Source organism: Perognathus longimembris, chromosome 17 (genome assembly GCF_023159225.1).
Source record: "Perognathus longimembris pacificus isolate PPM17 chromosome 17, ASM2315922v1, whole genome shotgun sequence".
In the NCBI taxonomy this organism is placed as follows: Eukaryota; Metazoa; Chordata; class Mammalia; order Rodentia; family Heteromyidae; genus Perognathus; species Perognathus longimembris.
In genome coordinates, this window is record NC_063177.1 from 10,033,939 (window position 1) to 10,061,887 (window position 27,949).

The following is a 27,949-nucleotide window of genomic DNA, read 5'->3' on the forward strand; positions in this document are numbered from 1 at the left end:
CCCCTGGGAACATGCCCCTGATTTCTCCATGCAGAAATCCCAAAAGTGCAGTGGAAAACCCTCCACCAGCTCCCAAACACCCACCAGAATTTGGCCTCGACTGTACACGGCACATATTGTCCTCAGGACCTGACTCTGGTTCACCTCACCCCAGGCACAAATCTGTTCCCTTAGATCCAGAATAGTTGTTATCCCCACCTTCATACCCTCACCCCAAACTCCTATTCATCCCTCAAGACCCACCCAAAAATACCCTCTCCTTAGAGATGGCTTTCTCTGTATCCTTGCTGCTCAGAGCCAGGATTGGAATTGTTGCCCTCTTACCCCATTTAAGTCTCTCCCTTTCAAAGGCGCTCAGAGGCACAGCAGAAGCTCTGATAAACATGAAGCTGGGGAAAGCCAGGTCTAACAAGGATCTTCCCACCAGCTCCCGCCCCCTAGTTATCTTCTGTTCAAGCTCCAGCCAGCATGGTGGCCCAAGGGAGCAGTCGGGAGTGGGCCTTGGCCTCAAAAAACAAAATTCTTGACACTTGCCCTGTGCTTTCTTGGCCTGCTCCATTCCCCTGACTTGGAGCACTGTTCCCCTAAGCCCTTCACCCTGGCTGCATCTCCCCACAGACCCATAGTCCAGAATCTAATCCTGTGGGATGATCAGGAGGCTGCGACCCCTCCAACCCCTACCAGAACCATGTATAATGGCCAGGGGCTGCCATCCCTCAAGCCCTAGCCAGGAGCCTGTGGAATGGTCTCCAGCCCAGCCAGGAGCCTGTGGAATGGTCAGGAGCCTGCCATCTATCCAGTCTCCCTGATCTCTACCTCCCACACAAGACTTTCCAGGGCCACAGGCTCCAAGACTTCAGAGAACTTTTTGTTTGGCTTTTTTGTTTGTTTGTTTTTTGTCAGTCATGGGGCTTGAACTCATGGCCAGGGCGCTATCCATGAGCACGTTTGTTCAAGGCTAGCGCTCTACCACTTTGAGCCACAGCTCCACTTCCAGTTTTCTAGTGGTTGACTGGAGATAAGAGTATCATGGAGGGGCTGGGAATATGGCCTAGTGGCAAGAGTGCTTGCCTCGTATACATGAGGCCCTGGGTTCGATTCCTCAGCACCACATATACAGAAAATGGCCAGAAGTGGTGCTGTGGCTCAAGTGGCAGAGTGCTAGCCTTGAGCAAAAAAGAAACCAGGGACAGTGCTCAGGCCCTGAGTTCACTGGCCAAAAAAAAAAAAAAAAAAGAGTATCATGGACTTGGCTTGGAATCACAATCCTCAGGTCTCAGCCTCCTGAGTAGCTGGGATTACAGATGTGAGCCCCAGGTGCCTGGCTATAAAGAACTCTTAAGGACTAGCAAGTTCCTCCTGTTCCTTACACACCAGCCCCTGCTGGCAGACTGTCCAGGCTGCACATATGCACCCCCAGAAGGCCTCCGTATTAGTGCTGAATTCTCCCTGCAGCTGTGCGGGGATCCTGGGAATCCTGCATGTCACGGCTTCTGCAAGAAACTGACTTTTTTGGGGGTGGTTAATTGGTGATAAGAGTCTCACGGACTTGTCTGCCGGACTGTCTTCACACTGCAATCATCAGGTCTCAGCCTCCTGAGTAGCTAGGATTCCATTCGTGTCTCAAGTCTGTCCTAACCAAGAAGAAGGCATTCACACCAGGCTCATGCGGGACCCTAGGTCCATGCAGGATCCCAGCACAGGGACTCCACCACTCAGTGGTAGCTGAAGAATGCCCCCTCCAAGACGCTCTCCTCTTCAGAACCTTTGAGAGAAGTGGATTCACAGATCCACTTAAGGATCCGGTGCAGAGTGCTTCACCCCTCTTATTCAGGGGAGTTCCAAATGCAGTCAGCCCCGTTCTCAGCAGTGGGAGACAGGGAGGGTCTTGAACAAGCACCTCGGCAGCAGAGGCAGAGGCAGAGGCAAGTGGTGTGGCCGCACACCAAGGAAGGATGGCAGGCAGTAAGAGAGGATAGGACTCCTCCTCCAGAACACGGGGCTGGGGGCGGGGGGGGGCAGGTCCTGCCCACGCCTTGACTGCTGGCCTCCAAAATTATGAGAAGATCCATTTCTACTGTTTAATTAACTAAGTGTGGGGTCATTCATTGCACTGATCACAAGAAACTAAACTGTCCTGTTTGTCTGCCCGAGGCTGTGCAGTGCTGCAGGAAGGCTGGAGGCCAGGGGTAGGGGAGATAGATAGAATGTATGGCCTGCTAATGCCAGAAGAGCAGCTTAGCTCTGTCCCTACTGCTTCAAGCTGATGTAGGGCTTTCAGGGTTCAATTCATTTCTGACCCCAGAGAGAGGATCTAGCTACAGAGCCAAGATAAACATCATGCGCTCTTTCTCTCTCTCTCCCCCCCGACTCCCCTCCCCATCTCTCTCTCTCCCCTCAACCTCTCTCTCTTGCCGATACTGAGGCTTAAACTCAAGGCCTTGCACTCTCTTTTGCTCAAGGCTAGCACTCTATCACTTGAGCCACAGTTTCACTTCCATTTTTTTTTTGGTGGTTCATTGGAAATAAGAGTCTCACAGACTATCCAGCCCTAGCTGGCTTTGAAGCATGATTCTCAGATCTCAGCCTCCTTTTGAGGCCTTCATTAGCAAGCTTCCCTGAGTGCCTCTGTGAGCCAGGAAGACCCACCAGTTGCTGGGGAAGTGATCAGATGCTCATCAGGGACAATGGGACGTGTGACTCAGAGCACCAGCTTTGGAGTCAGACGGGTTCAAATCCTGTTCAGCTACTTGATAGCTTTGGAAAGTCACTGAACTCTGTCACCTCACTCCTAATACAGGGATAATAGGAATGGCTTCTCTCAAGGGCACCTCGCATAAAATGCTGGCACAAGGCCCAAAGTAAAATTTAGAACTGAAGGTGTAGCTCAGTGCTATAGCACTTGACTTGTAAGTACAAGACACTGAGTTTGATCTCAAACAACACACAAAAAAAGTTTATCAAAGTGCAGTGGCTTGTTCCTGTAATCCTAGCCTCTCAGAAGGCTGAGATCTGAGGATCACAACTGAAAGCCAGCCCAGGCAGGAAAGTCCAATGAGACTCTTACCTCCAATTAACCACCAGAAAACCAGCAGTGGTGCTGTGGCTCAAAGTAGCAGAGCACTAGCCTTTAGCAAAAGATCTCAGGGACAGCACCCAGGCCCTGAGTTCAAGTCCCATGACCACCACCTACAACAACAAAAAAAAACAGTACTGGTAAAAATATTTAAAAAGTAAAAATGTAGTAAGCCCTGATAAGGGGTACAGGAAGTGCCCTCCGGGTCTGAAGGAGTGTCTCAGAGGGCATGAGGGAGTGTAAGGCAGATGTGGCCGCCTGGGAGCCTAGGGTGGGTGCATCTCTAGGGAAGGGCACAGAGCATGGATGGAAAAGGAAAAACAACCCCAGGAAAATAGACCAGAAAAGAAGAGGAACTAGGACTCAGGTGGCAGGGACAGGAGGGCTAGGAGATGGCCTGGACTCCCACTGAAAGCCACTGGGATCCTTGAAGACTTGGCAGGAGGTGGTGGGGACAGATAAGGAAGTGAGCAAGGCGTCCAGCTCCTCCCCAGACTCCGGGTGCACCCATAAGGCAGAGAGGAACCCACAGCCCCGCGACCCCATCAAGCCCCCAGCAAGGCTCCAGCACCCTCCAGAGGCAGTGGGTAACATGTGACCTCACAAAAGGTACCAGAGCCCTTCCACCAATGAAGGAGAGGTATCCTCAAAGAAACCTCCCCTACCCACCACCAGGGCCCTCTGGACCCCACAGCAGCCCTTAGAGTGGGGAGACAGGGATTTCAGCCCAGAAAAGGCAAAGTAGCCACCTGTGGTCACATAGGAAGGCAGGGCTGGACCAGGGCTTACTGGCTGACAACTGGGCCCAGATTGCTGCTCTCTTCACAAAACCATGGGGAGGGGGGACTAAATCTGGGTCTTGGGTCCCCTGAGAACTGCCCCAGCCTCAGCCACCAGGCTGGGCCACCGTCTGCCCTCTTCCTTGTCTGCCCCAGCCCCAGCCGCCGGGCTGGGCCATCATCTGCCCTCTGCCCTCACCTGTCCCAGCTGCCACATGGCTCCTGGAAGCAGGGAAGCTGCAGGCCGTGAACCACATGGGCCTCAAACAGGAACTTGGGTGCCCAGAAGCCCAGGGCTCCAGTCACAAAAGCCATGGTTGTCACTCCAAGTGTGGACCACACGAAACTCCAGCTGCAAGAGAGGGTTCCAGGCTGAAGAAAGAGAGACTAGGACCACAGGTGCCTAGCCTGAGACTCCAGTATCCTCCATGCTCCCCGAGACCCTTGCCTGCCCACCATCTCCCTTGCAGCTCCCTCAAAAGGTCGCATAGCTCTGGAACATGGATAGCTGGGTCCTGTCCTGCCCCATGCTTCAGGGGACCATGAGACCCGGGGCTGCACATGCATCCTCCAACCTGGAGAAGCAGGTCAGGCTGCCAAAATGCATCTATTAAATCACTGAGGAAGGCAGGCCTAGTGGCATTCTCCTACAACCCTAGCCACTCAGGAAGCTGGGATCTGTAGCCAGATCAGGTCGAAAAAAATCCAGAAGACTCCATTTCCAATTAAAACACCATAAAAAGCAGGACTGGAGGCATGGCTCAGGTGGTACAGAGTGCCCGCCTAGCAAGCACAAGTTCAAGCACTTGTACTGATAGGCCAATAAATAATAAACCCACTGAAGGGAGTCCCGGAGTCACTGTGGATGGCACAGAGGCAAAGCTGGAGCTCAGCCATCCACCCCCCACCCAGCCCACACACCTGTCCTGTGGAGTGGCATGGAGGGGAGACTGGAGCTCAGAAGACAAAGAGGGTGGTGAGCTCTGAGACCTCCAGAGAGGCCCCCCTGGAGGCAGGGAGAGGTCGGGGATACTGAATGGGGTTCTGTGGCTGGAAATGAGGAGCAAGGTACTCACTTTCTCCCTAGATATCTGATGTCCTCACACCAGCTGTTCCTTGGGACCCCTGCTGGCACCTCCTCCTTCCCCTCAGCAGCTCCTTGAGGTGGGTCAGGAACCAGCAGGACCAGCAGAACCAAGGCCACGGCCTCCAAGCAAGGCATGATCTAGAGAAGGGAGGGTCCCAGAACCTCAGGGCCACTTGCTACCACAGCCACGAGACTCAGGAGTGAGCACTCATAGGTGCCAAATTCTGTGATCCAGGCCTGACATCCAGGTGCTGGGCACACACAGAACTGAGGAGGGGGCCTCTCCCCACCCCTGTGGAGGGGCATGGCCTCTGGGAGCCATAGCCCCCCCCAGGACTTGATGACTGTCCAATCCACAGCCCCCTCCCTGGAAACGGAGGGGCCTGAGATGGTTGAAAATGGGAACTCTGCCACGGAGTACTCCCAGCCCAAGAGCCAACCCTTTTCCTGGCCTTGCCCCAAAGCCATGGCAATCCTGACCCAATTCTTTCTCCCCATGCTTCTATTCAAGGCAGGTCAGACTAGCCTCCTTGACACCCACCCAGCCTGAGGCCCCAACTCTGCAGGTCCAGTCCCTCTGCCACCCCATTCCTTCTTTTTCTGAGCCTCTGTACACTGTTCCAGACTGAGCTCGTCTTCTGCAGGTGTGTTCCCCATGTCCTGACTCCACTACCTGAGTGCCTTCATTTCCGGTCCTTGGGGCCTGCTATAGGTCTCCCCCTGAGCTAAGAACTTTCCACTCTTGTCCAACAGTCCTCACGATGCCAGGAGTGGCATTCACTTTACAGAGGGGCAAACAACGTTTCCAGAGAGGAAGGTCACTGGCTTGGGGGGGGGGGGTCATACCACTAGCAGCTGTGATTTGAACCCCAAGTCTTGACTTATTTGGCCCATGCTCCACATGCCCTCAAATGTCCAAAGCTTCTGACGCCCGCATGGCGCCGGGTAACGTGCCAAGAGGCCAAGACCACTGGAGGCTGGAAAGTCCCTGCCAGCCAGGGGGGGCGGGGGAAGGGGGAAGGAAAGGCCACTGGACTCACCCGGAGGGCCCAGGGCCAGCTCCCCCTCAGCTCTGACACAGCTGACCCCAGCATGTAGCCCAGACCACTGGGACAGAGGGATGTGCAAGGTGAGCAGTGAGAAGTGAGAGGCAGGGCCCACAGCCAGCCCAACCTGGGGAGGCTGTAACCCAGAAAATCGCTCTGTCCAGCCCTTCCCCTGAGAAAAGCGAGCTGTGTGAGACTCAGGTGTTCCCACCCTTGGTCAAGCCCTCAGGGACTTGGCACCCAGCTCCAGTGCCACTCTCTCCATGCACACACACACACACACACACACACACACACACACACACACACACAACCTCATGCCCAAAGCCCTTCTCTACAGAACCAGGGAAGTTCAGGACACCAGAGTCAGAACTGAGGAGACTATCCTACCTGTTGTCCCTGCTGAGGGTAGGGCTGCTTTTCCTCTCTGGAAGGAGTACATGCTCCCACTGGGGCCATCTCTGGGCCTTCTGCTCCTCACCACTGCCTCATCAATTAGCATCACTGAGGAACTGCCTCAGAGAGATGAAGTGACATGGGTGGGCACTAGGATTCATACCCCAACCCTTCTGATCCAGCCCTGTCCCTGTTCTGACTCCTTTGGGCCTCAGTTTACCACCCCAGGAAATGGATCTAGGGTTAATACCAACCTTCCAACAGGTATGAAGATGTAGAAAATGGCCAGTATGTGAGTCCTCTGGTCCTGCACGAAGAGGTCACCCAGGACAGTGGGCGCGATGGTGGAGTAGCTCACTATGCCCATGCCCACAGCTCCACGGGACAGGAAGAAGAGCCAGGAATGCTGGGTGGGCCAGGCACAAGTCCATGGTGAGTTCCAGATATCAACCGTGGGTTGAAGGACCCAAGGATATGGACAGGGTTTGTCAGAGGGTTCAAAGGAACCTCAGGACAGTCCCTAGGGAAGAAGCTGCAACTAATCCCTCTGCCCTACACCCACCCCAGGTTCCCCAAACCACATGGACGTCCACTGCTGGCACTTGGAGCTACTACCTGCTGTGTCCCCAGCCTTCTCATGAGTCTTTTTCCTCACTAAGGCTAATTCCCAAACCAGGATAAGGTGGCTCACACCTGCAATTCTAGCTTCTCAGGAGTATGAAATTCAAGGACTGTTATTCAAAGCCAGCCCAAGCAGGAAAGTCTATGAGACTCTTATCGCTAATTAACCAGCAAAAAGCCAGAAGCATAGGTGTGACTCAAGTGGTAAAGCCTTGGGCTAAAGAACTAAGGAATAGCACCCAGGCTCTGAGTTCAACCTTCAGTACCAGCAAGAAAGAAAAGGCAGGAAGGCAGGGAGGCAGGGAGGGAGGGAGGAAAGAAGGGAGGAAGGGAGAGAGAAATAAAAGGGCTGGGAATGTGACTTAGTGATACAGTGATTGCCTAGCATGCATGAAACCCTGGGTTTGATTCCTTAGTACCACATAAACAAAAAGAGCCAGAAGTGGCACTGTGGCTCAAGTGGTAGAGTGATAACCTTGAAGAGGCTAGCAAAAGAAGCTGAGAGACAGAGCCCAGGCCCTGAGTTCAAGCCCCAGGAATGGCAAAAAAAAAAAAAAAAAGAAAGAAAGAAAGAAAGAAAGAAAGAAAGAAAGAAAGAAAGAAAGAAAGAAAGAAAGAAAGAAAGAAAGAAAGATGCCAGTTCCCCAAGGAAGGAGCTGTCATCACCTCCCCAGTTCAGAGAGCAAGGGGGCAGTGGGATATTCAAGAAAGAAAACCTAAGGGGGCTGGGAATGTGGCTTAATGGTAGAGTGCTTGCCTAGCATGCATGAAGCCCTGGGTTTGACCCATCAGTACCATGTGAACAGAAAAGACTGGAAATGGCGCTGTGGCTCAAATGGTAGAATGCTAGCCTTGAGCATAGAGAGGCTCAGGGACAGCACCCAGGCCTTGAGTTCAAGCCCCAGGACTGGCAAAAAAAAAGAAAAAGAAAAGAAAGTCTAAGGGCTACTGAGTGCTGGTGGCTCATGTCTGTAATCCTAGCTACTCAGGAGGCTGAGATCTGAGGATAGTATTTCAAAGCCACTCCAGGCAGGAAAGTTCCTGAGACTCTTATCTCCAATTAACCACTAGAAAACTGGAAGTGGAGCTGTGGCTCAAAGTGGTAGAGCGCTAGCCTTGAGCAAAAGAGTTCAGGGACAGAGCCTAGGACCCGAGTTCAAGCCCCACAACTGACAAAAACATGTCTGAGGGTTGTACCCCTCCAGCCTGGAGACGGCCCTACCCCTCCTCCAGAGCTAACAGTTGGGTCCTAAACTAGTCTGGGCCAAAACTATCTCTACTCAGCTCTGATGGGGCAGAACAGAGAGGAAGCAAAGGGTTGCTCTCAGGAGCCAGTGGAGTTGGCACCTACCTCAGAGGGAATAAAGGAGCCAGAGAGGCCAGCCCCTGACCAGAGCAGGATCCCGAAGCACAGCATGGCCTTGCGGCTGTGCCGGTCACCCAGGTAGCCAAACACAGGCGCAGACACCAGCAGGCAGCTGATAAAGACTGACAGAGACACACAAAGGCAGCCAGGGCAAGGAAAGGAGATGGTCCCTCTTCTGCCACAGAAAGGAACTGGCTTGGATGCCACCAGCTGGCATCTTGGCAGGATGTGCAGAGGAAAAGATAAGGCAGCTCTCACAACCCTGGTCCAACTGAAATTCCTAGGCCCGAGTGTGGCAGCAGGCCTGGGCCCATCTCAGTTCCACCTCATGGAGCAGCACCCTGCCCCTGGAGGAGCCAGCCTCACTCCCGGGGGCCTGCCTCCACCAACAACCAAAGAGCACAGAGAACAAGGGCAAACGAGGGGTGACTCTGGAGGCTGGGGCAGGACTAGTTTGCCTAAATTGGTCCAGTATTTCCCAGACACTGTTGTAAATCTGCTACTTTACAGTAAGTATTAGCACCTGCTCATATCCATAAGCCTAGCTACTCTCAGAGGCTGAGATCTGAGGATCTTGGTTCATAGCCATCCCAGGCAGGAAAGCCCAGGACTTTTATCTTCAATTAACCAGCAAAAAGATGGAAATGGAACTGTGGTCCAAGTGGTAAAGCAATCGCTTTGAGTAAAAAAGCAGTGCCCAGTCCCTGAGTTCAAGCCCTAGTACTGGTACATACACAAAAATAAACAAGTAAATAAGAAAATAAGCCCTTACAGATATCAGCAACTGGATTAATGAATGTGTTTGCTGTTCTGTAAAGATGAGAAAATGACCATGGGTTTGTTTATCTCTGTGCCACATGGATAAGGGAAGATGGTGAGATCTGGCCTCAAAGCTGGGATAGCTGGCAGGGAAACAAAAGGAGGTCTGAGCTCTCCTCAACCCCATCTCATCAGTCCAGGATTTTAAGCTTTGGAGGGCTCAGCCCAAGACATAGAATTCCACTCGTTGAGTGAAGATGACTGACATTTGCTGAAGCCAAGGAATGTCCAGTTTCTTCATAGATCATGTTTACACCACTCCCACTCTCTTATGACCTGCTCTAGTACTGTATAAAGTTATATGCAAGTGTGGAAATTAGGACAAGTTTGACCTACAAAACCAGCAGTTTAATAACGGTTCAACCTTATACTCCACAGAGAATGATCTTTGGTGTCAATGGCTATTAACATTCTTAATAGCTACTACCAAAATAGGCTCCAAAAAGACTATGTCAACTTACACTCACATAGAAGTATATGCCAAGGCTTTCCTGTAACCAACTGCATTGTATTTGTTCATGTAATGAGAAACAAATGGCATCTCTCTGATGTTTTATCTACTTTGCCCTATTCCCAGTGAAACTGAGCAACAGTTCTTTTTATAGCCTTTTTCACTTTTTTCTTCCTTCCTCCCTCCCTCCCTCCCTCTTTTTCTTTCTTTCTTTCTTCCCATCCTGGGGCTTAAACTCTGGGCCTTGGTGCTGTCCCTGAGTTCTTTTGCTCAAGGCTAGCACTCTACCACTTGAGCCACAGAGCCACTTCTGGCTTTTTCTACGTGGTGCTGAGGAATCAAATCCAGGGCTTCATGAAGGCAAGGCAAACACTATACCACATTCCCAGCCCCATGAGACTCTCTTCAGACCAGGAGTTTGAGATTGGTCCATGCAACATTGTAAGAATTCCGCCCCTCCCCCCATAATAATCTAGTCAAACCATTTGAATTCAAATCCTGGCCTACTACTACTGTCTAGTGGCCTTAACTCTTTCTTTTACTTTTACATCAGCCACAGAACAGCAATAGTACTTGCTTTATAAAGCTATTGAGAACACTAATCAAATGTATAAGTGGTACCTGAATGGCTCTGTGCTATTGTCCATTAATTATTATCTATTATTATTACTAACTATATAGTTCCTATCACCATAATGCAGAAATGTTTAGCTGTGGTGGAGACAAAGCTATCAGTCTTCCTTTTGTAGGGGGAGGGCTGCTCTATGTCTTATTTATGCATATCTTTACCTGGTACTAAGGACCTCCAGTGCTCACTTGATGTTTTTGCTCATTGCTGGTGCTCTATCATTTGAACCAGAACTTCAGACCAATATTTTACTGGCTAATTGAAGCTGGCTTCCAACTGCAGTACTCCAGGTCTCAGCTCATGAGTAGCTAGGATTATAGATGTGATCCACCAGGGCCCAATCTTGTTTATGCATGTCTTCTTTGGCAAAAGCTATACACCCACTGGGTGCTGGTGGCTTACACGTGTAATCTTAACTACTCAGGAGGCTGGGATCTGAGGATCGTGGTTTGAAGCCAGTCCAGGCAGGAAAATATGTAAGACTTTTATCTCCAAAAAGCCAGAAGTGGTGCTGTGGCTCAAGTGGTAGAATGCTAGCCTTGAGCACAAAAACTGAGGGACAGTGCCCAGACTCTGAGTTCAAGCCCAAGGACCAGCCAAAAATAAAAATAAAAAGTTATACAAATATTTTTTCAGGTGCTTTCATAGGGTGGGAGAAAGGGATCATTTGAAATATATAAATTCCTTAATCTGCAGTTGCTCTAGTTATTTTCAAGGGCCTGTCTGCAGAAGAAGGTAAGCATTCTACATTCCTGGCATCTCCATGTTCTGCTCATTATTGTGCTGATGTGACAGGCATCAGTGGGGTAAGAGATGGAATATGGCTAGGTCTGGTGGCTCACACCTGTAATCCAAACTACTCAGGAGGCTGAGATCTAAGAATCATAGTTCAAAGCCAGCCTGGACAGGAAAGTCCATGAAAATCTTATCTCTAATTAACTACCAAAAAGAAAGAAAAGTGAGAAGGAAGGAAGGAAAGAAAGAGAGAGGGGGGAAGGGAGAGATGGAGGGAAAGAAGGAAGGAAGGAAGGAAGGAAGGAAGGAAGGAAGGAAGGAAGGAAGGAAGGAAGGAAGGAAGGAAGGAAGGAAGGAAGGAAGGAACTGTGTCAGCATTGAATTAGTACAGTCGTTTGTTTTCTTCATTTGTCCACAAATGATACACTATAAAGACGCGTTGCATAGCATCAGGTAAGTGATCTAACGTGTACTTAGAGTCCACAGGAGGAATAATGGATTCTGTGCGGGCACTGGGCTGTTTTGGGAAGGGACACAACCATTCTGGTCCTGGAACTGATCCTCGGTGGATGCTGAGGAATGATCTTAGTTTATTTTTTTGTAAACCCTATTTTCAACCAAATTCTTGGAGCTGCCGCTCAAGTTCACTGGGTTCATGGGAGGAGCCCACCCTCCAATCCAGGTGGCAAAGCCCACCCTCCCTCTCCAGACCAACCAACCTGGCAAATCAGACTGACAGCAAGAAAAACACTGACTCTGTTTTCTGAATAAAGTCACGTGTTGACATCTATTCCCTCTGTCCCTGCCCCTCCCCCAGGCCACTATCTCTGTCGGGATGCTAATTCATAGATGAGGAGCAGACAGGATGCTAATTCATAGATGAGGAGCAGACAAGCACAGCCCCTAGATAAAGCTTGGCTGCTTGCCGGGAGGCGTGGCCTGGCCCTGGTGCTTTGGTGATTATGCTCAGTCCTCTCTGCAGAAGCCACAAGTTCCTCTACTGAGTCTCTTGGCGCCTCACCCTGGATTTTTTGTGTCTCTTCCTGCTTCCAATGGTAGACAGGAGATTGTACAGAGGGGTGATGAAGGAGCTCCTTGGGCTGGGTACAGACCTATTCTCAGGCTGATCACAGAAAAGGATCTGAACCAGGTGCCAGTGGCTCACGCCTGTTATCCTAGCTACTCAGGAGGCCAAGAGCTAAGGATAGCAGTTTGAAACCAACCTAGGCAGAAAAGTTCATGAAACTTTTTTTTTTTTTGCCAGTCTTGGGGCTTGGACTCAGGGCCTGAGCACTGTCCCCGAGCTTCTTTTTGCTCAAGGCTAGAACTCTATCACTTGAGCCACAGTGCCACTTCTGGCTTTTTCTGTTTATGTGGTGCTGAGGAATCGAACCCAGGGCTTGGTGCATGCTCAGCAAGCACTCTACCGCTAAGCCACATTCCCAGCCCCTGCTGTAACCATATGTGACTACATGTGTAGTCACATATGAAAAATGTGAGTGGCTCCTGGGCATCTACTAAGAACATCATGAGCCAGGGTACTATAAAACACTTGCACATCCATGTTCACTGCCACACTAGTCACCCTAGCCAAGTTATGGAAACAATAGATGTCCTAGAATAGACTAGTGGATCCAAAAATAATGTGACACCTAATCCACAATGGGATATTACACAGACTTAGAAAGAAAACTATTATGTCATTTGTAGGGAAGTGGATGGACCTAGAATAAATCAAGTTAAGGGCTGGGAATATGGCCTAGTGGCAAGAGTGCTTGCCTCATATACATGAAGCCTTGGGTTCGATTCCCCAGCACCACATATATAGAAAACGGCCAGAAGTGGCGCTGTGGCTCAAGTGGTAGAGTGCTATCCTTGAGCAAAAAGAAGTCAGGGACAGTGCTCAGGCCCTGAGTCCAAGGCCCAGAACTGGCAAAAAAAAAATCAAGTTAAGTGAGGTAAGCCAAGCTCAGACATACCTTTTTGCTCATATGCAGAAGCTATATCTAAAATACCACAGGAAATGATAAATTATACAAGACTCTAGGCATTCACACACAGTGAGACCAAGGGAGGACGCTCTTAGGGGAGAAAAATAAAGATGCAATGCCTATGTGCATCAGATCATACAAAATAATATTTATCAAAATGAACTCCAGGGGCTGGGAATATGGCCTAGTGGTAGAGTTCTCACCTTGTATACATGAAGCCTTGAGTTCAATTCCTCAGCACCACATATATAGAAAAAGCCGGAAGTGGTGCTTTGGCTCAAGTGGTAGAGTGCTTGTTTTGAGCAAAAAGAAGCCAGGGACAGTGCTCACGCCCTGAGTTCAAGCCCCAGGACTGGCAAAAAAAAAAGAACTCCAAGAGCTGGGAATATGGCCTACCTAGTACTAGAGTGCTTGCCTCGCATACATGAAGCCCTAGGTTCGATTCCTCAGCACCACATATATAGTGAAAAAGCCAGAAAGCCAGAAGTGGTGCTGTGGCCCAAGAGGTGGAGTGCTAGCCTTGAGCAAAAAGAAGCCAGGAACAGTGCTCAGGCTAAGTCCAAGCCCCAGGACTGGCCAAAAAAAGAAAAAAGAACTCCAAGAAATGGAAACAAAAGAAGTTTTTTTTCCTCTAAAAAACAAAAACAAAAAAAAAAACAGGGGGGCTGGGGATATGGCCTAGTGGCAAGAGTGCTTGCCTCCTATACATGAGGCCCTGGGTTCAATTCCCCAGCACCACATATACAGAAAATGGCCAGAAGTGGCGCTGTGGCTCAAGTGGCAGAGTGGTAGCCTTGAGCAAAAAGAAACCAGGGACAGTGCTCAGGCCCTGAGTCCAAGCCCCAGGACTGGCAAAAAAAAAAAAAAAAAAAAAAAAACCAAAAAGATAAGCTAGGTGTCGGGTGGGAATATGACCTAGCGGCAAAAGTGCTTGCCTTGTATACATGAAGCCCTGGGTTTGATTCCTCAGTACCACATATGTAGAAAACGGCCAGAAGTGGCTCTATGGCTCAAGTGGCAGAGTGCTAGCCTTGAGCAAAAAGAAGCCAGGGACAGTGCTCAGGCCCAGAGTTCAAGGCCCAGGACTGGCCAAACAACAACAACAAAAAAGATAAGTTAGGTGTCAATGGACTATACCTGTAATCCTAGTTACTCAGGAGGCTGAGATCTGAGGATCTCGGTTCAAAGCCAGCACAGGCAAGAAAGTCTGTGAGACTCTTATCTCCAATTAACTACCAGAAAACTGGAAGTGGCACTGTGGCTCAAGTGGTAGAGAGCTAGTCTTGAGCTGAAGAGCTCAGGAACAGTGCCCAGGCCCAGAGTTCAAGTCCCATGACCAAAAGAAAAAAAAATGTGGGTGGTGATCACTTTGCAGGCACTTGCAAGGGAAAGAAAGCCTCCAATATGTCATCTGGAAGGCTGTGGGCTGCTACTAGACTTTCGGCTCTTTATGGTCCTGAGCTCTTCATAGCCCACATGGACGAACAGGCCTCTGGCTGGCTGGCTGGCTGGTTGTCAGTCTATCTGTATCCTGGTGATCAGATGTTGCCACATGAGGATTTCTTGGTCTTTGAGAAATGCTCAAATGATTTCACAAGCATAAGGAGATAAGTGACAACAGCACCATAGTGACTGGATGATCAGAGACTTCCTGTTCCTCTCTCTGCACAACTGTGCCCAGCCCCAGTCCCGGCCTACCACTGTACAGGGTGCCCCGCTCCAGGCCCGGAACTCATTCCTCACCTGTCTGCAGCAAACCAGCATCTCTGTCACTGATGTGAAAAGTCTTCTGCACCTCCAGCAGTATTCCTGGGGACACAGGGGCTGTGGTCAGGAGTGAGAACTAGCTTGCCAGCATCCTGATTTGTGGACAGGACATAGCTGACCAGCCCTCACCGGGCACGGCAGCTGAACCTCTAGTTCTGTCTCCCATTCCCCTGTACAAGTACACACACACACACACACACACACACACACACACACACACACGTGCACACACAAAACATGCTCAGAAACCTGAACTCCATACACATGTGCACACAGCATCTACATGCATATGTGTAGATACATATACACGCAGAAGAACAGTTGTTCAAAAAGAGAAGTACCTGCAGAAACATAGAGCCTCAGTAACAAACACACAAAAACAGATTCAATACACAAATGCACACGCTCTAAGATAGACACGTAACTACACAAGCAGGGAGGCACAGCTGCCATTCACCCTGTCTCCAGAGTGACTGGCCATTCCCTGTCACTGCACAGAACAGTGTTCGTCACCTGAATCTCCACGTGCACGGGAGGTTTGCCCACCCCTGGGGCTCCCAGTCCGCCCTCACTGGGGCTCTGAAGCTCCCACCCCCAGGCCTTGGTAGCCACAGGCTAGTGCTGTGGCCCTCTGCCCAAGGAAGATGAAGGAGGCAGCTACTCAGAATCTGGGCTCTGTGCCTAGAAAGCCCTTCAGCTTTTTGTTTGTTTGTTTTGTTTTTTGCCAGTCCTGGGGCTTGAACTCAGGGCCTGGGCACTGTCCCTGGCTTCATTTTGCTCAAGGCTAGCACTCTACCACTTGAGCCACAGCGCCACTTCCGGATATATATATATAGCGCTGAGGAATTGAACCTAGGGCTTCATGTAGGGCTTCATATATATATATAGCTGAGGAATTGAACCTAGGGCTTCATGTACACGAGGCAAGCATTCTACCACTAGGCCATATTCCCAGCCCAGCCCTTCAGCTTTTTGATGACATCTCGAAAAGGGCCAGGGTCATCATGGAGCCATGTGGCTCCATGGTTATTGTGAAGATTTGTGTTGCTACAACAGAATACTTGGGTCTGAAAAAACAAAAAAGAATACTTGGGTCTGGGTACTTTACAAAGAAAATAGATACAGGATGCCAGTGGCTCACACCTATCATCCTAGCCCCTCAAGAGGCTGAGATCTGAGGATTGTGGTTTGAAGCCAGTCCAGGCAGGAAAGTCTGTGAGACTCTTACCTACAATTAACCATCAGGAAATCAGAAGTGGAGCTGCGGCTCAAAGTGGTAGAGTGCTAGCCTTGAGTGAAAAAGTTTCAGGTCAGCCCTCAGGCCCTGAGTTCAAGCCCCACAACTGACCAAAAGAAAAAAGAAAATAGATTTCTGTAGCTCACAGTTCTGGAGGCTTACAAGCATGACTGCAAGGCAAAGCACCAATGGCTACCCTGTAATCCCAGCTAGCCCAAGCAGAAAGTCCATGAGATTTTTTTTTTTTTTTTGCCAGTCCCAGGGCTTGAACTCAGGGCTGAGCGTCTCCCAACTTTCTTGCACAGCCTGGCTGCAAACCATGATCCTTAGCCTTCTGAGTAGTTAGTGCTACAGTTGTGAGCCACCAGTGCTCAGCTCCATGAGACTTTTTTTTTTTTTGCCAGTCGTGGGCTTGGACTCAGGGCCTGAGCACTGTCCCTGGCTTCTTTTTGCTCAAGGTTAGCACTCTGCCACTTGAGCCACAGCGCCGCTTCTGGCCGTTTTCTGACTATATTCTTTTTTTTTTTTTTTTTTGGTCAGTGGTGGGGTTTGAACTCAGGGCCTGGGTGCTGTCCCTGAGCTTTTCTGCTCAAGGCTAGTGCTCTACCACTTGAGCCACAGCACCACTTCTGGCCATTTTCTGTATATGAGGTGCTGGGGAATTGAACCCAGGGCTTCATGTATTCGAGGCAACCACTCTTGCCACTAGGCCATATCCCCAGCCCTCCGTGAGACTCTTATCCCCAGTTAACCAGTAAAAGGCCAGATGTGAAGGTATGTCTCAAGTGGTAGTGCACCAGCATTGAGCAAAATAGCCAAAAGAGAGAGCAAAGCCACGAGTCCAAGCCCCAGTACCAACACACACAAAGAAAGAGCGTGGATCCACTGCCTACCAGCCCTGAGGAGAACCTCATAAAGATGACACATGGCGGATGGAAGGAGAATACAGGTGAGCAGTACAAGATCATTTATAACAACTCATCTCTCAGAACTCAGCCTGCTGCATGAGACCCTGGAGACACCTCCTGAGACAGACGTCACCTTTTCACTAGTGTGGGGCCCCCATGGCGGAGTTACTTCCCTCCCGTATAGGCCCTCCTCCTCCACATCGCCATAGCAGTGACCATTCCTCCAGCATACCAGCCTTTGGAGACCCACAGCAAACACAACATTGCTTTCCTTAAATCGCAGAAAGGCCCCACACTGGGCATGCGCAGCTGCTACCCCAAGAGGCAGGCACTGTCGCCGCTATCCCACGAAGCAGATGAGGAAGGGGGTTCCAGCTGCCCACACCTGTACAGCTGGAACTGGGGGAGCCAGGACTCAGGTCCCGGCCAGAGGCAGCCTGCCTTCACACCCAGGAGCATAGGAGAGCAACAGACACCTCCAAACAGGAGCTACAGTCTGTCACAATCACTCCAAGAAGGCCCCATGGGCCTCCACCACCTGGCCAGTGGACAACAGCCAGTGGTCATCCCCCGGGAACTGGAAGTGCTGAGTGGGAGTTCTGTGTAGACCCCTAGTTTGGGCTCAGCTGCCATTGCACCCAGACATGCAATGATATTCCCCTTCTTAATAACACAGAGAAGGCATCATGGCTGGAGGGGAAAAGACAGATGACCCAAGTAGGCAAGACCAACCGTTAATTAAGTAAGATCTTCTCTAGTGCACTCATCATCCATGCTTAGCAAAGAGTCAACCAATTTCATTAGTGTGAGTGGCCTGTGGCCAGATGAAGCTGGCTTTGCTTTTACCCGTATTGACACACTGACCACGGGAGGAGCCCCCTCTCCCACAAGAGAACCCGCTACTGCACCAATGCCTGTCCCCAGCGACCCAGGACATGTGTGGTGTCCCTTCTCTAAGCCTTTATTCCCACCAGGACCACAGGCAGAGGGAGTCCCCACAGGCAGGCAGGAGTCAAGGTCTGACAGTCCAGCCAGGGATTCTAGGGTGGGAAGAGGAAGAGCAGACAGTCCAGCCTCAGGGATCAGAAAACAGAGGCCTATGCTGCCCACTCCCCTGTGCCTCTCCTTCAGCTCTGTGTGATCCCGGGGCCCTATCTCAAATCCAATGGCATTTTCCACTTAAAACATTTCCCAAGCCGGCACTGGTAGCTCATACCTGTAATCGTAGCTATTTAGTGTAAGGTCCACCGGGGGTGGGGGGTCCATGAAGATGCCCTTCCCCCTGCCTGTTTAAGTCTCCTCTAGTACCTGTGTTACCTAGGAAACTGGCACGCATGGAGGCAGCCACTTCTCCTCACCCGGCCATACCTCCCAGCACTAGCCCTAGATAAGGCGTGGCCTGCTGTGGCTCAGCCCCTCTCCAGCCATGCGTAATCTGGGCCACAGGCCAGGAGTTCCGAAATAAAATTTTCTCTCCTGCCTGAATAGTGCATAGTGTTCTCTTTATTGGTGGATTAATAAACCTTACACTCAGGAGACTGAGATCTGAGAATCGTGGTTCAAAGCCAGCACAGGCAGAAAAGTCCAGGAGACTCTGTTCATATCAATTACCCATCAGAACAGCAGAAGTGGTGCTGTGGCTCAAAGTGGCAGAATGCTAGCCTTGAGCAAAAGAGCTCAAGGCAGTGCTCAGGCCCTGAGTTCAAGCCCCACAACTGACAAAAAAAAAAAATACTTTTCCCAGCTAGGAGCCAAGGGTCCACACCTATAATCCTAACAATTGGGAGGCTGAGATCTGAGGATGAAGGTTCCCAGCCAACCTAGTCAGGAAAGTCTGTGAGATTCATCTCCATTTACCCAGCAAAAAGCAAGAAGCAGAGGGTGCTGGTAGCTCCAGTGGTACCGTGTCAACCTTGAGTGGAAAAATCCAAGCAAGAGAGAGGCTCTGCATTGAAGAAAGAGAAGGAAGGAAGGAAGGAAGGAAGGAAGGAAGGAAGGAAGGAAGGAAGGAAGGAAGGAAGGAAGGAAGGAAGGAAGGAAGGAAACAACGCCAGGGAGATTATTTGGAGGATTATTTCCTGCTTTGGGGGGGAATTATTCCCTGTGCCCCTTCTTAGTTTGGGGTTGCTCACTGTGGCTGGACACACCCCCCCTCAGCATCAGAATCCCACAGAGTGGCCTCTTGAGTGGGAGTGCTCAATAGGAGTTCACCCAGGCCCCCCTGCCCTCAGTGGGGTGCACCCTGCCGGCCACTCCTTACCTGCCACGATGAACCAGCTCATGTAGTTGAGGAGGTTGATGTAACAGAGAACCACAGCGGCCACACAGGCTCTCCAGCGGGACAAACTCCAGGGTGTGGGGGTGGGCGCCAAGGAACAGCGACCTGAAGCCAGAGCCCCATAGAGCCCACCCGGCCCCAAGGACTGGCCCTGCGGCCCTGGTATCCCAGCATCTGGGCACTCTGCAGACATCACCTCCAGCCATGGCAACCACAGCTCCAGTCTCAGCACGCATGTGAGGGAAGCAAGGGAAGGCCTTACCAGCCCCCCACAGTCACTTCCTGTGGGCTTCCGGCCCTTGGCCCTCAGCTGTCGGGTTGTGCAGCATCTTATAGCATCTCATCTCAGGTTCCTACTGAGCACACCCCAACCCCGCTGGCGGGCTGCACCATCCTCAGCTCCAAGGCCTGCGGGGAACAAGAGTCCTGGCCTTGTGGCTGGACAATCTAGTTTGTGTCTGTAAGTGGCCCCCAGTGAGGAAGGGGTTCCCCTGTGACAGGCAAGATGATGAATGGAACCGAAGCCCAGCTCATGCCACACTGGCTGGCTGCCCACACAAAGGGAATGGGCTATGTGCAAGCCAGGGCCTTGAACCAGGCTCAGACCAAGAGCCTGGGCTTTGGCCATGGAGCACTATTGAACTGGGCTACGAGGGGAGGCTGCCCTGCTGGAGAAATGGGCATCAGAAGGGGATGGCAGCAGAGACAGCCTTGTGGGTGCTTCACCCCTGGGGCTGAGTCTAGGGGTTCATTTGAGGAGTGGAAGGATAATGGCATAAGCTAGGTACCTCTTTACAACTTGCTTACCACTAGCAAGGGGAACTAGAATAAGCATATGACAGAGGGCTCAACAGCAGGGCCAGACACCCTGATGAAGGGACAGAGACAACCACTTGTGAGGCAGAAGGTTCCAGATGTGCATCTGCACATGTCATGGTACAGGGCTCTGGCCAGAAAGGCAGCAATGAATCCAATCATAAGAAAACATCAGGGCTGGGAATGTGACCTAGTGGTAGAGTGCTTGCCTAGCATGCAGGAAGCCCTGGGTTCAATTCCTCGGTGCCACATACACAGACAAAGCCAGATGTGGCACTGTGGCTCAAGCAGCAGAGTGCTAGCCTTGAGCAAAAGAAGCTCTGGGACAGTGCCCAGGCCCTGAGTTCAAGACCCAGGACTGGCTAAAACACAAAAACAAAAACATCAAGGGCAGCACGGGGCTGGCTCACATCTGCAATCTCAGGAGGATGAGACCTGGAAGAGTCATCTGGGGGGCAGGGAGAATCTTAGAGATTCCATTTCCAAGATAACCAGCAAAAAACAGGCTGGAGGCATGACTCAAGTGGTAGAACACCAGCTGAGCAAATCAAGCAAGTATGTGGCCCTGAGTTCAAACCCAGGAGGAGGAGAAGGAGGAGAAGGAGAAAGAAGAGGAGGAGGAGGAGGAGGAGGAGGAGGAGGAGGAGGAGGAGGAGGAGGAGGAGGAGGAGGAGGAGGAGGAGGAGGAGGAGGAGGGGAAGAAGAAGAAGAAGAGGAAGAAGAGGAAGAAGAAGAAGAAGAAGAAGAAGAAGAAGAAGAAGAAGAAGAAGAAGAAGAAGAAGAAGAAGAAGAAGAAGAAGAAGAAGAAGAAGAAATGAAAACATCAGACAAATTCAGGAACCATAGCTACTGTTTTAAAACTAGAACTCTCATTGAGAGCCTGTGGCTCATGCCTGTCATCTTAGCTACTCAGGAGGCTGAGATCTGAGGATCACAGTTTGAAGCCAGCCTGGTTAGGAAAAATCCAACAGACTCTCATCACCAATTAACAAGCAAAAAAGCCAAAAGTGGAGCTGTGGCTTAGGTGAGAGAGCATCATCCTTGAACAACAACAAAAAAAAAAGCTAAGGGACAGCACCTAGGCCCTAAGTTCAACCCCCAGTACTGGCGGGAAGATGCGCATGTGCCCATACACACAAAAGGGTCTCTCTTTATACCACAGGCTGCCTTTGAATTCATGATCTTCCTGCCTCAGCCTCCTACATAGCAGAGTCACAGGTATCTACTACCATGCTCAGCTTAGGAACAGTTTTTAAGGGATTCTGTTATTTAAAATGTCAGGGACTAAAGGTGTAATGGTGTGGGTGCTTACAGGTTTGTGTCTCTGAGTTCAGTTGCCAGAGTCCTTTTATAAAGTCAATTTCATAAAGGACTGAAGAACCATTCAGTTTAAAGGAGGTTAAAGAGGCATGACAATGCAACCCAGGACCCCAGCCTAGGTCCACACTGGAGGGAAACGCATGTCATTGGATTAGCTAATCAAATTGGAATGCAGGCACTAAATTAGGAGAAATTTTTCTAGCAGTATCAGATTTGCTAAAGTTAATCACTGTAAGTAAATATCCTTACTCAGAAGCCTTTAGGGATCAAGGCAGGAGACCAGCTCTAATAAGAGGTGACAAAAAATGTCATAAACAGAAAAAAAGAAAAGGGAAACCTGTAATCCTCATTTTGTTTAATGTTTAGTGTGTGTATGTGTGTACACATGAGTGTCTCTGTACTGGAGCTTGAACTTAGGGACTAGGTGTTATCCCTTAGCTTTGTTCCTTAAGGCTCGTACTCTACCTCTTGAGCCACACTTCCACTTCCAGCTTATTGGTTGTTAGTTGGAGATAAGACTCTCCCAAGGCTGGGGGTATGGTCTAGTGACAAGAGTGCTTGCCTCATACACATGAAGCCCTGGGTTCGATTCCTCAGCACCACATATACAGAAAAGGCCAGAAGTGGTGCTGTGGCTCAAGTGGCAGAGTGCTAGCCATGAGCAAAAAGAAGCCAGGGACAGTGCTCAGGCCCTGAGTCCAAGCCCCAGGACTGGCAAAAAAAAAAAAAAAAAAAAAAGAAGAATCTCCCAGGCTTTCCTGCCTGGGCTGTTTTCAACCTTTGATCCTCAGATCTCAGCCTCCTGAGTAGCTAGGATTTCAGGACCCAATCACTGCTGCCTGGATTTATAGAATTTTTTTTTGACACATAGTCTCATTACACAGTTGAGATTGGTTGCAAGTTTAGGATCCTCCTGCCTCCCTCTCCCAAGTGCTAAGATTAGAGGCCTGTGTCATTATATCTGGCAGGCAAAATGTTAATAATGCATGAATTCTAAATAGAGGTTAAATGGGTTACTTTGTACTATCTTTTTTTTCTTTGCATTATCTTATAGTTTCTTATTATCTTATAGTTGTTTCTAAGTAAAGCATTGTAACAGAAATTGATAACTCTACTTTAAAAAAAAAAACAATGGATTAGAATAGCCATTTATCCCAAGATAAACAAATGACCAACAAGCTCATAGAAAGGTGCTAGACACCACTAGTCATTACAGAAATGCAAGTCAAAACCACATCATACCTACTGAGTTGGCTCTAATAAAAAGAGACAGGGGGGTAGAAGCATCAGTGATGATGCAGAGAAATTGGAGCCCTGGAATACTGCAAGTAGAAATGTGAAATAATTATAACTGGGCTGGGAATGTGGCTTAGTGGTAGAGTGTTTGCCTCATATGCATGAAGCCCTGGATTCAATTTATCAGCACCACATAAAACAGAAAAAGCCAAAGTGGAGCTGTAGCTCAAGTGGTAGAGTACTAGCCTTGAGCAAAAGTAGCTCAGGGGCTGGGGATATGGCCTAGTGGCAAAAGTGCTTGCCTCGTATATATGAGGCCCTGGGTTCGATTCCCCAGCACCACATATACAGAAAATGGCCAGAAGTGGTGCTGTGGCTCAAGTGGCAGAGTGCTAGCCTTGAGCAAGAAGAAGCCAGGGACAGTGCTCAGGTCCTGAGTCCAAGCCCCAGGACTGGCCAATAAAAAAATAAAAAAAAAAAAAGTAGCTCAGGGACAGTACTCAGGCCCTGAGTTCAAGACCCATGACCAGAAAAAAAAAACACAGCAGGATGCAAAGCAGGATGGTGGTCTGCTACAGAGCATCACCATGGTATCCAGCAATGCCACTTATCTTTTTAAACAAACCTGTCATTTAAATACATATATGTATATGTATGTATACGTATGTATATGTATGTATATATACACACACATATATATGTGTATGTATATATGTATATGTATGTGTGTATATATATACACACACACATATATATGGCAAATCTTGGGGCTTGAATTCAGGGTCCAAGCTCACCTTCCCAATCAGGGACTAGAAGATGGTGCCCGCTGAGCTCCCAGGTGCTGGTCAAATCAAGGAGATTGGGTACTGAGGGAGGGCAGCCTTGGAATATAACCAACTGCCTTAGACCCCAGCCCCATGCATGGGCTCCCCTAACCCAGAAGCCCTGGGGATTTGACCCCAAAAGGGGTTTGGGAAGAAGAGGCTTTGGCCAGGTCCATTGGGAATAAAGCTGGCAGGCACACTCAGTGTGAGGCCAGCAGGGGGCAGCATAGCGCCATGGGCTCTTCCCTCCAGGATCTCCCCTTCCCTAGTTCAATGCTACTCACTGGTGGAGAGACTGGAGGCTGGGGAAGGACTGCTCAGCCTCCATCTCACATCTGAGGCTCCAGGAGGACCAGCAGAGATCACCCCACTTGAAAAGTTCTAGAGGTCCACAGTGCTGATGGTTGTATAACGGCGTGAATGTGCCTAATGCTACTGAACTGAACACTTAAAAATCATTTTAAGTAGGTGCTGGTGGCTCACACCTGTACTCCTAGCTATTCAGTGAAGTGCCAGACACGTGAACCCCATTTTCGAATTAAACCCTGAGCCAATCAGATTTGTACCTGTGTCCTAATCTTGCTTGCACACCTGATTGTTGTAACCTTGTTCTTTGCCTTTATAAGCCCTGTGTAATCACAGCTCGGGGCTCCCTCCTAACCTCCGCTGTGTCGGTGGGTAGGACAAGGCCCGAGTTGCAGCTCGCTTAAATAAAGCCTTGCCTTGCTTTTGCATTTCGGAGTGTCTGAGTCTCGGTGGCCTTCTTGGTGGTGGTCTTGCGACTTGGCACAACATCAGGAGGCTGAGATCTGAGGATCACGGTTCAAAGCCAGCCCAGGCAGGAAAGTCCATGAGTCTCTTATCTCCAATTAGCCACCAGAAAACTGGAAGTGGCACTGTGGCTCAAGTAGTAGAATACTAGCCTTGATCAAAAAGAAGCCAGGGAGAGAGGGAAAAACAAGTTAAGTAGTAAAACTGATGTTAGGTATGTGTTACTACATTTTTTTTGTTGCTGTTGTCAGTCGTGGGGCTTGAACTCGGGGCCTGGGCATGTTCCCTGAGCTCTTTTGCTCAAGGATAGCACTCTACTACTTGAGCCACAGCACTACTTCAAGGTTTTTCTGTGATTAATTGGAGATTAGCATCTCACAGATTTTTCTGCCCGGGCTGGCTTTGAACCACAATCCTCAGATCTCAGCCTCTTGAGGAGCTAGGATTACAGGCATGAAACATTGGCGCTTGGCTTTAAAACAATTTTTAAAAATATAAATGTGGGGGCTGGGGATATAGCCTAGTGGCAAGAGTGCCTGCCTCGGTATACCCGAGGCCCTAGGTTCGATTCCCCAGCACCACATATACAGAAAACGGCCAGAAGTGGCGCTGTGGCTCAAGTGGCAGAGTACTAGCCTTGAGCGGGAAGAAGCCAGGGACAGTGCTCAGGCCCTGAGTCCAAGGCCCAGGACTGGCCAAAAAAAAATATATATATATATAAATGTGAAGCAGCCTGTGGGTGGAGTCACTTTACAGTCCAGGCAAGATTAACCTCTCCAAAAGAGAAATCAATTCTTTTATTTTTATGTACAAGAAAAAAAGGGGGAATGTAATTTGGAGGTCAGATCTGGCCAGCACCATCATCAGCTGTTGAGGGGTGTCAGATTGTCTCCATCTCAGATTAGTTAAAGAGAGCAGAAGCCTACGCCATCTTCACTAAGATCTCCCCTGCCCTAATCAGGGAAGTTCCCCTTCCCTGTGATAAGATTGTATAAACTGCTTGACCACCAGAGTAGTGGAACATTCAAGGTTAAACCTGTGCCCTCCCAGGAGTAGGCGTATCTACCTGCGTCGTGAGAGCCCCACCAAATTCATGCACCAAGTCTAACATGATAGGTTGGTTCAAACAGTTGCTATGAGGCAGATTGTAACTCCATTGGCCACCTGCGTGTGGCCTGGCATGCTCTGTAAGTGTTGTAACCTCATTGGCCACCTGCCTGTGGCAAGCTTGACCATGTGGTATTTGCCTTTATAACCTGACCCCGAACATGGCCCAGCGCGAGGTCCCAGCTCCCAAGTCTGTGCTGCAGCCCTGGCTGGCCAGCCTGCTTTTTACGGTTGCAGTTCCAGCTCTGGAGTCTGGACCATGACCCTGGCCAGTCAGTATACTTTTTACTTCCCCAATAAATCCATCTTTTTACTTGAAAAAAAATATATATATATATATAAATGTGAGGGCTGGAAATGTGGCTTAGTGATAGAGTGCTTGCTTAGCATGCATTATGCCCTGGGTTCAATTCCTTAGTACCACATAAACTGCAAAAGGTGAGTGGAACTGTAGCTCAAGAGGTAGACCTCTAGCCTTGAATGGAAAAAGCCCAGGCCTAGGCCCTGAGTTCTAGTCCCCGCACCAGCATGAATGAATGAATGAATGAATGAATGAATGTAATGTTACTGAATGTAATATTACTGATATATTGACACATACATACATATAATAATAAGTTTGACTCCTGATGTCAAGATGCTTATAATAGTGCCACCATACAATGGAGCTGTCTGCACAATGCCAGTTCATGTTGTCAGGACTTAACAGTGAAGTATAAATAAAAGTGATTAATTTCAAAAAACAATAACTTTTTTAAAGGAACTGGTGATTTGGCCAGGCATAACTCTTCTGGGTGCCTGCCCCCATGAGTGTGACTACTTCAGAAGTACACTTGAGATTCTGTATGTGTGTGCCATGCCAAGGATGGAAGTCAGGCTCACATAAGGAGAGGAGAGCGAGAGCTCCTCCCCAGAGCACTGGGGATTGGTTTTAGTAGAGGCTCTTCCAGAAAGGCTTAAATCTGTCAGTTAAATTTGTGTCTCTTTTTTTTGCATTTTATTAGCATCACTTAGTTGTACAAGAGGGTTCGTTTTGACATGTCCATTTATGCATGCAATGTTCCTTGGTCTGACTCACCCCTCCATCCCTCTCCTTCATCCCCCCCCCCATTCCTAAACCAATCTTCACAGCTTCACTGCTCCACTTGTACACTGGTACATAAAGTGTCGTCGTTGTTGTTTTTACCATATTTACCCTCTCCCCACTCCCACTAATAACCCACTCCCAGCAGGACCTGTTTTACTCGACTGTCATTCATTTCTTGTTAGTGTATGCTAATTGTTCAAAAGGATTAAGAAAAAAAAAACCCTAAAGAACATTCCAGCCTTGCAGAATAAAAGGTGACAGAAAAGTCACTGGAAAATGCCGCCCAAGGAATTCCCAGGGAGTGCTCTTTAGAGGACAGCAGGCAGAGCGGCAGGTGACATGGCGTGAGTGAGGAGTGGGAGGGAGGCGCGCCCAGGGCGGTGGCACAGTCAGCAAGGGCCCCCCCACCCCCCCACCCACTCCCAACCTCACCTCTCCACCATGGAGTCCTTAGTGCTGGTCCCTGTTTACACAGCTCTTGCTGATAACAAATCTCCCCAAGACTTAGAGCTTGAAACTCCAGGAACCAATTATCATCTCTTGTGGTGACTTGGGAAGTGGGAGCAGCTTACATGGCTTGCTGAGGCTCAGTGCAGTAAGGGCTCCATTTCCAAGGTGGCTGCACCCCATGGCTAGAACAAGGTTGCTGGCTTCCTGCTGTGTGGTCTCCACAGGACCACCTGCCCATCCTCACAGCATGGAGCCTGGCTGCTCAAGGCAGATACTGAAAACCTCTCCTGATCCCGCCTATTGGTCACACTGGTCTGTCCCCACACACTGTGGCAGCCATGGGCATGGACACCAGGAAGCGGGTCAGAGTCTGTCTTGGAGACCACATCCCAAGGCTGTGAAGGATACTCTTGAAATATGTCTGTGGGGGCCACATGCTGGTGGCTCACACCTGTAATCCTAGCTCCTCAGGAGATTGAAATCTGAGGACTGTGGTTCAAAGCCAGCCTGGGCAAGAGAGTCTGTGACACTCCAATTAATCACTGAAAAAGCCAGAAGTGGCACTGTGGCTCAAGCGGTAGAGCACTAGCCTTGAGCAAAAGAAGCCAGGGACAGTGCCCAGGCCCTGAGTTCAAACTCCAAGACTAGCAAAAAGAGGGGGTGGGGGTGTCCATGTGTATTTAGCAAAGTAAATTCCAGCATTTTGTTTATAGGAGTCCCTCACTATCATCCCCCACTCAGAACTCATGGGTCAGAGTTGGGGGGGTCATATGTCCTGCCCCAGCTGCAGAAGGAGCTGGGAAGGGAGCACCCCAGGAGATCACCTCTGTCCTTAAAGACCAAGGGAAAAGAAAATGGCCACAGGGCAAGCAGATAACCACTTCCTTTAAATAGCTGACCTCCCAGTGGCCAGCCTGAGAGAGTGGCCTTCCCTTCACAATAGGGAGTGAGCACACACAGGCCCAGCAAGGAGCTGCTCTGACCCTTTAGACGATTTCTTTTTTTTTTCTTGGTAGGCCATGAGGCTTGAACTCTGGGCCTGAGCACTGTCCCTGAGCTCTTCAGCTCAAGGCTAGTGCTCTACCACTTGAGCCACAGTGCCACTTACAGTTTTCTGGGAGTTAATTGGAGATGAGTCTCATGGGGGGAGGGG

At 49.7% G+C, this 27,949-nt stretch overlaps 1 protein-coding gene across 1 annotated transcript in view; it reads right to left on the reverse strand.

Annotated features, from left to right (window-relative positions):
• Spns3 (sphingolipid transporter 3 (putative)) overlaps positions 1 to 19,378 on the reverse strand; it is a 56,778-nt gene extending 37,400 nt beyond the window's left edge. Inside the window, 7 exon segments of the mRNA XM_048366042.1 lie at positions 4,055 to 4,207; positions 4,932 to 5,080; positions 5,983 to 6,049; positions 6,639 to 6,790; positions 8,357 to 8,493; positions 14,739 to 14,804; positions 19,168 to 19,378. Coding sequence (XP_048221999.1) covers positions 4,055 to 4,207; positions 4,932 to 5,080; positions 5,983 to 6,049; positions 6,639 to 6,790; positions 8,357 to 8,493; positions 14,739 to 14,804; positions 19,168 to 19,378 — 935 coding nt within the window.
• Between the last annotated feature and the right edge of the window lie 8,571 nt (positions 19,379 to 27,949).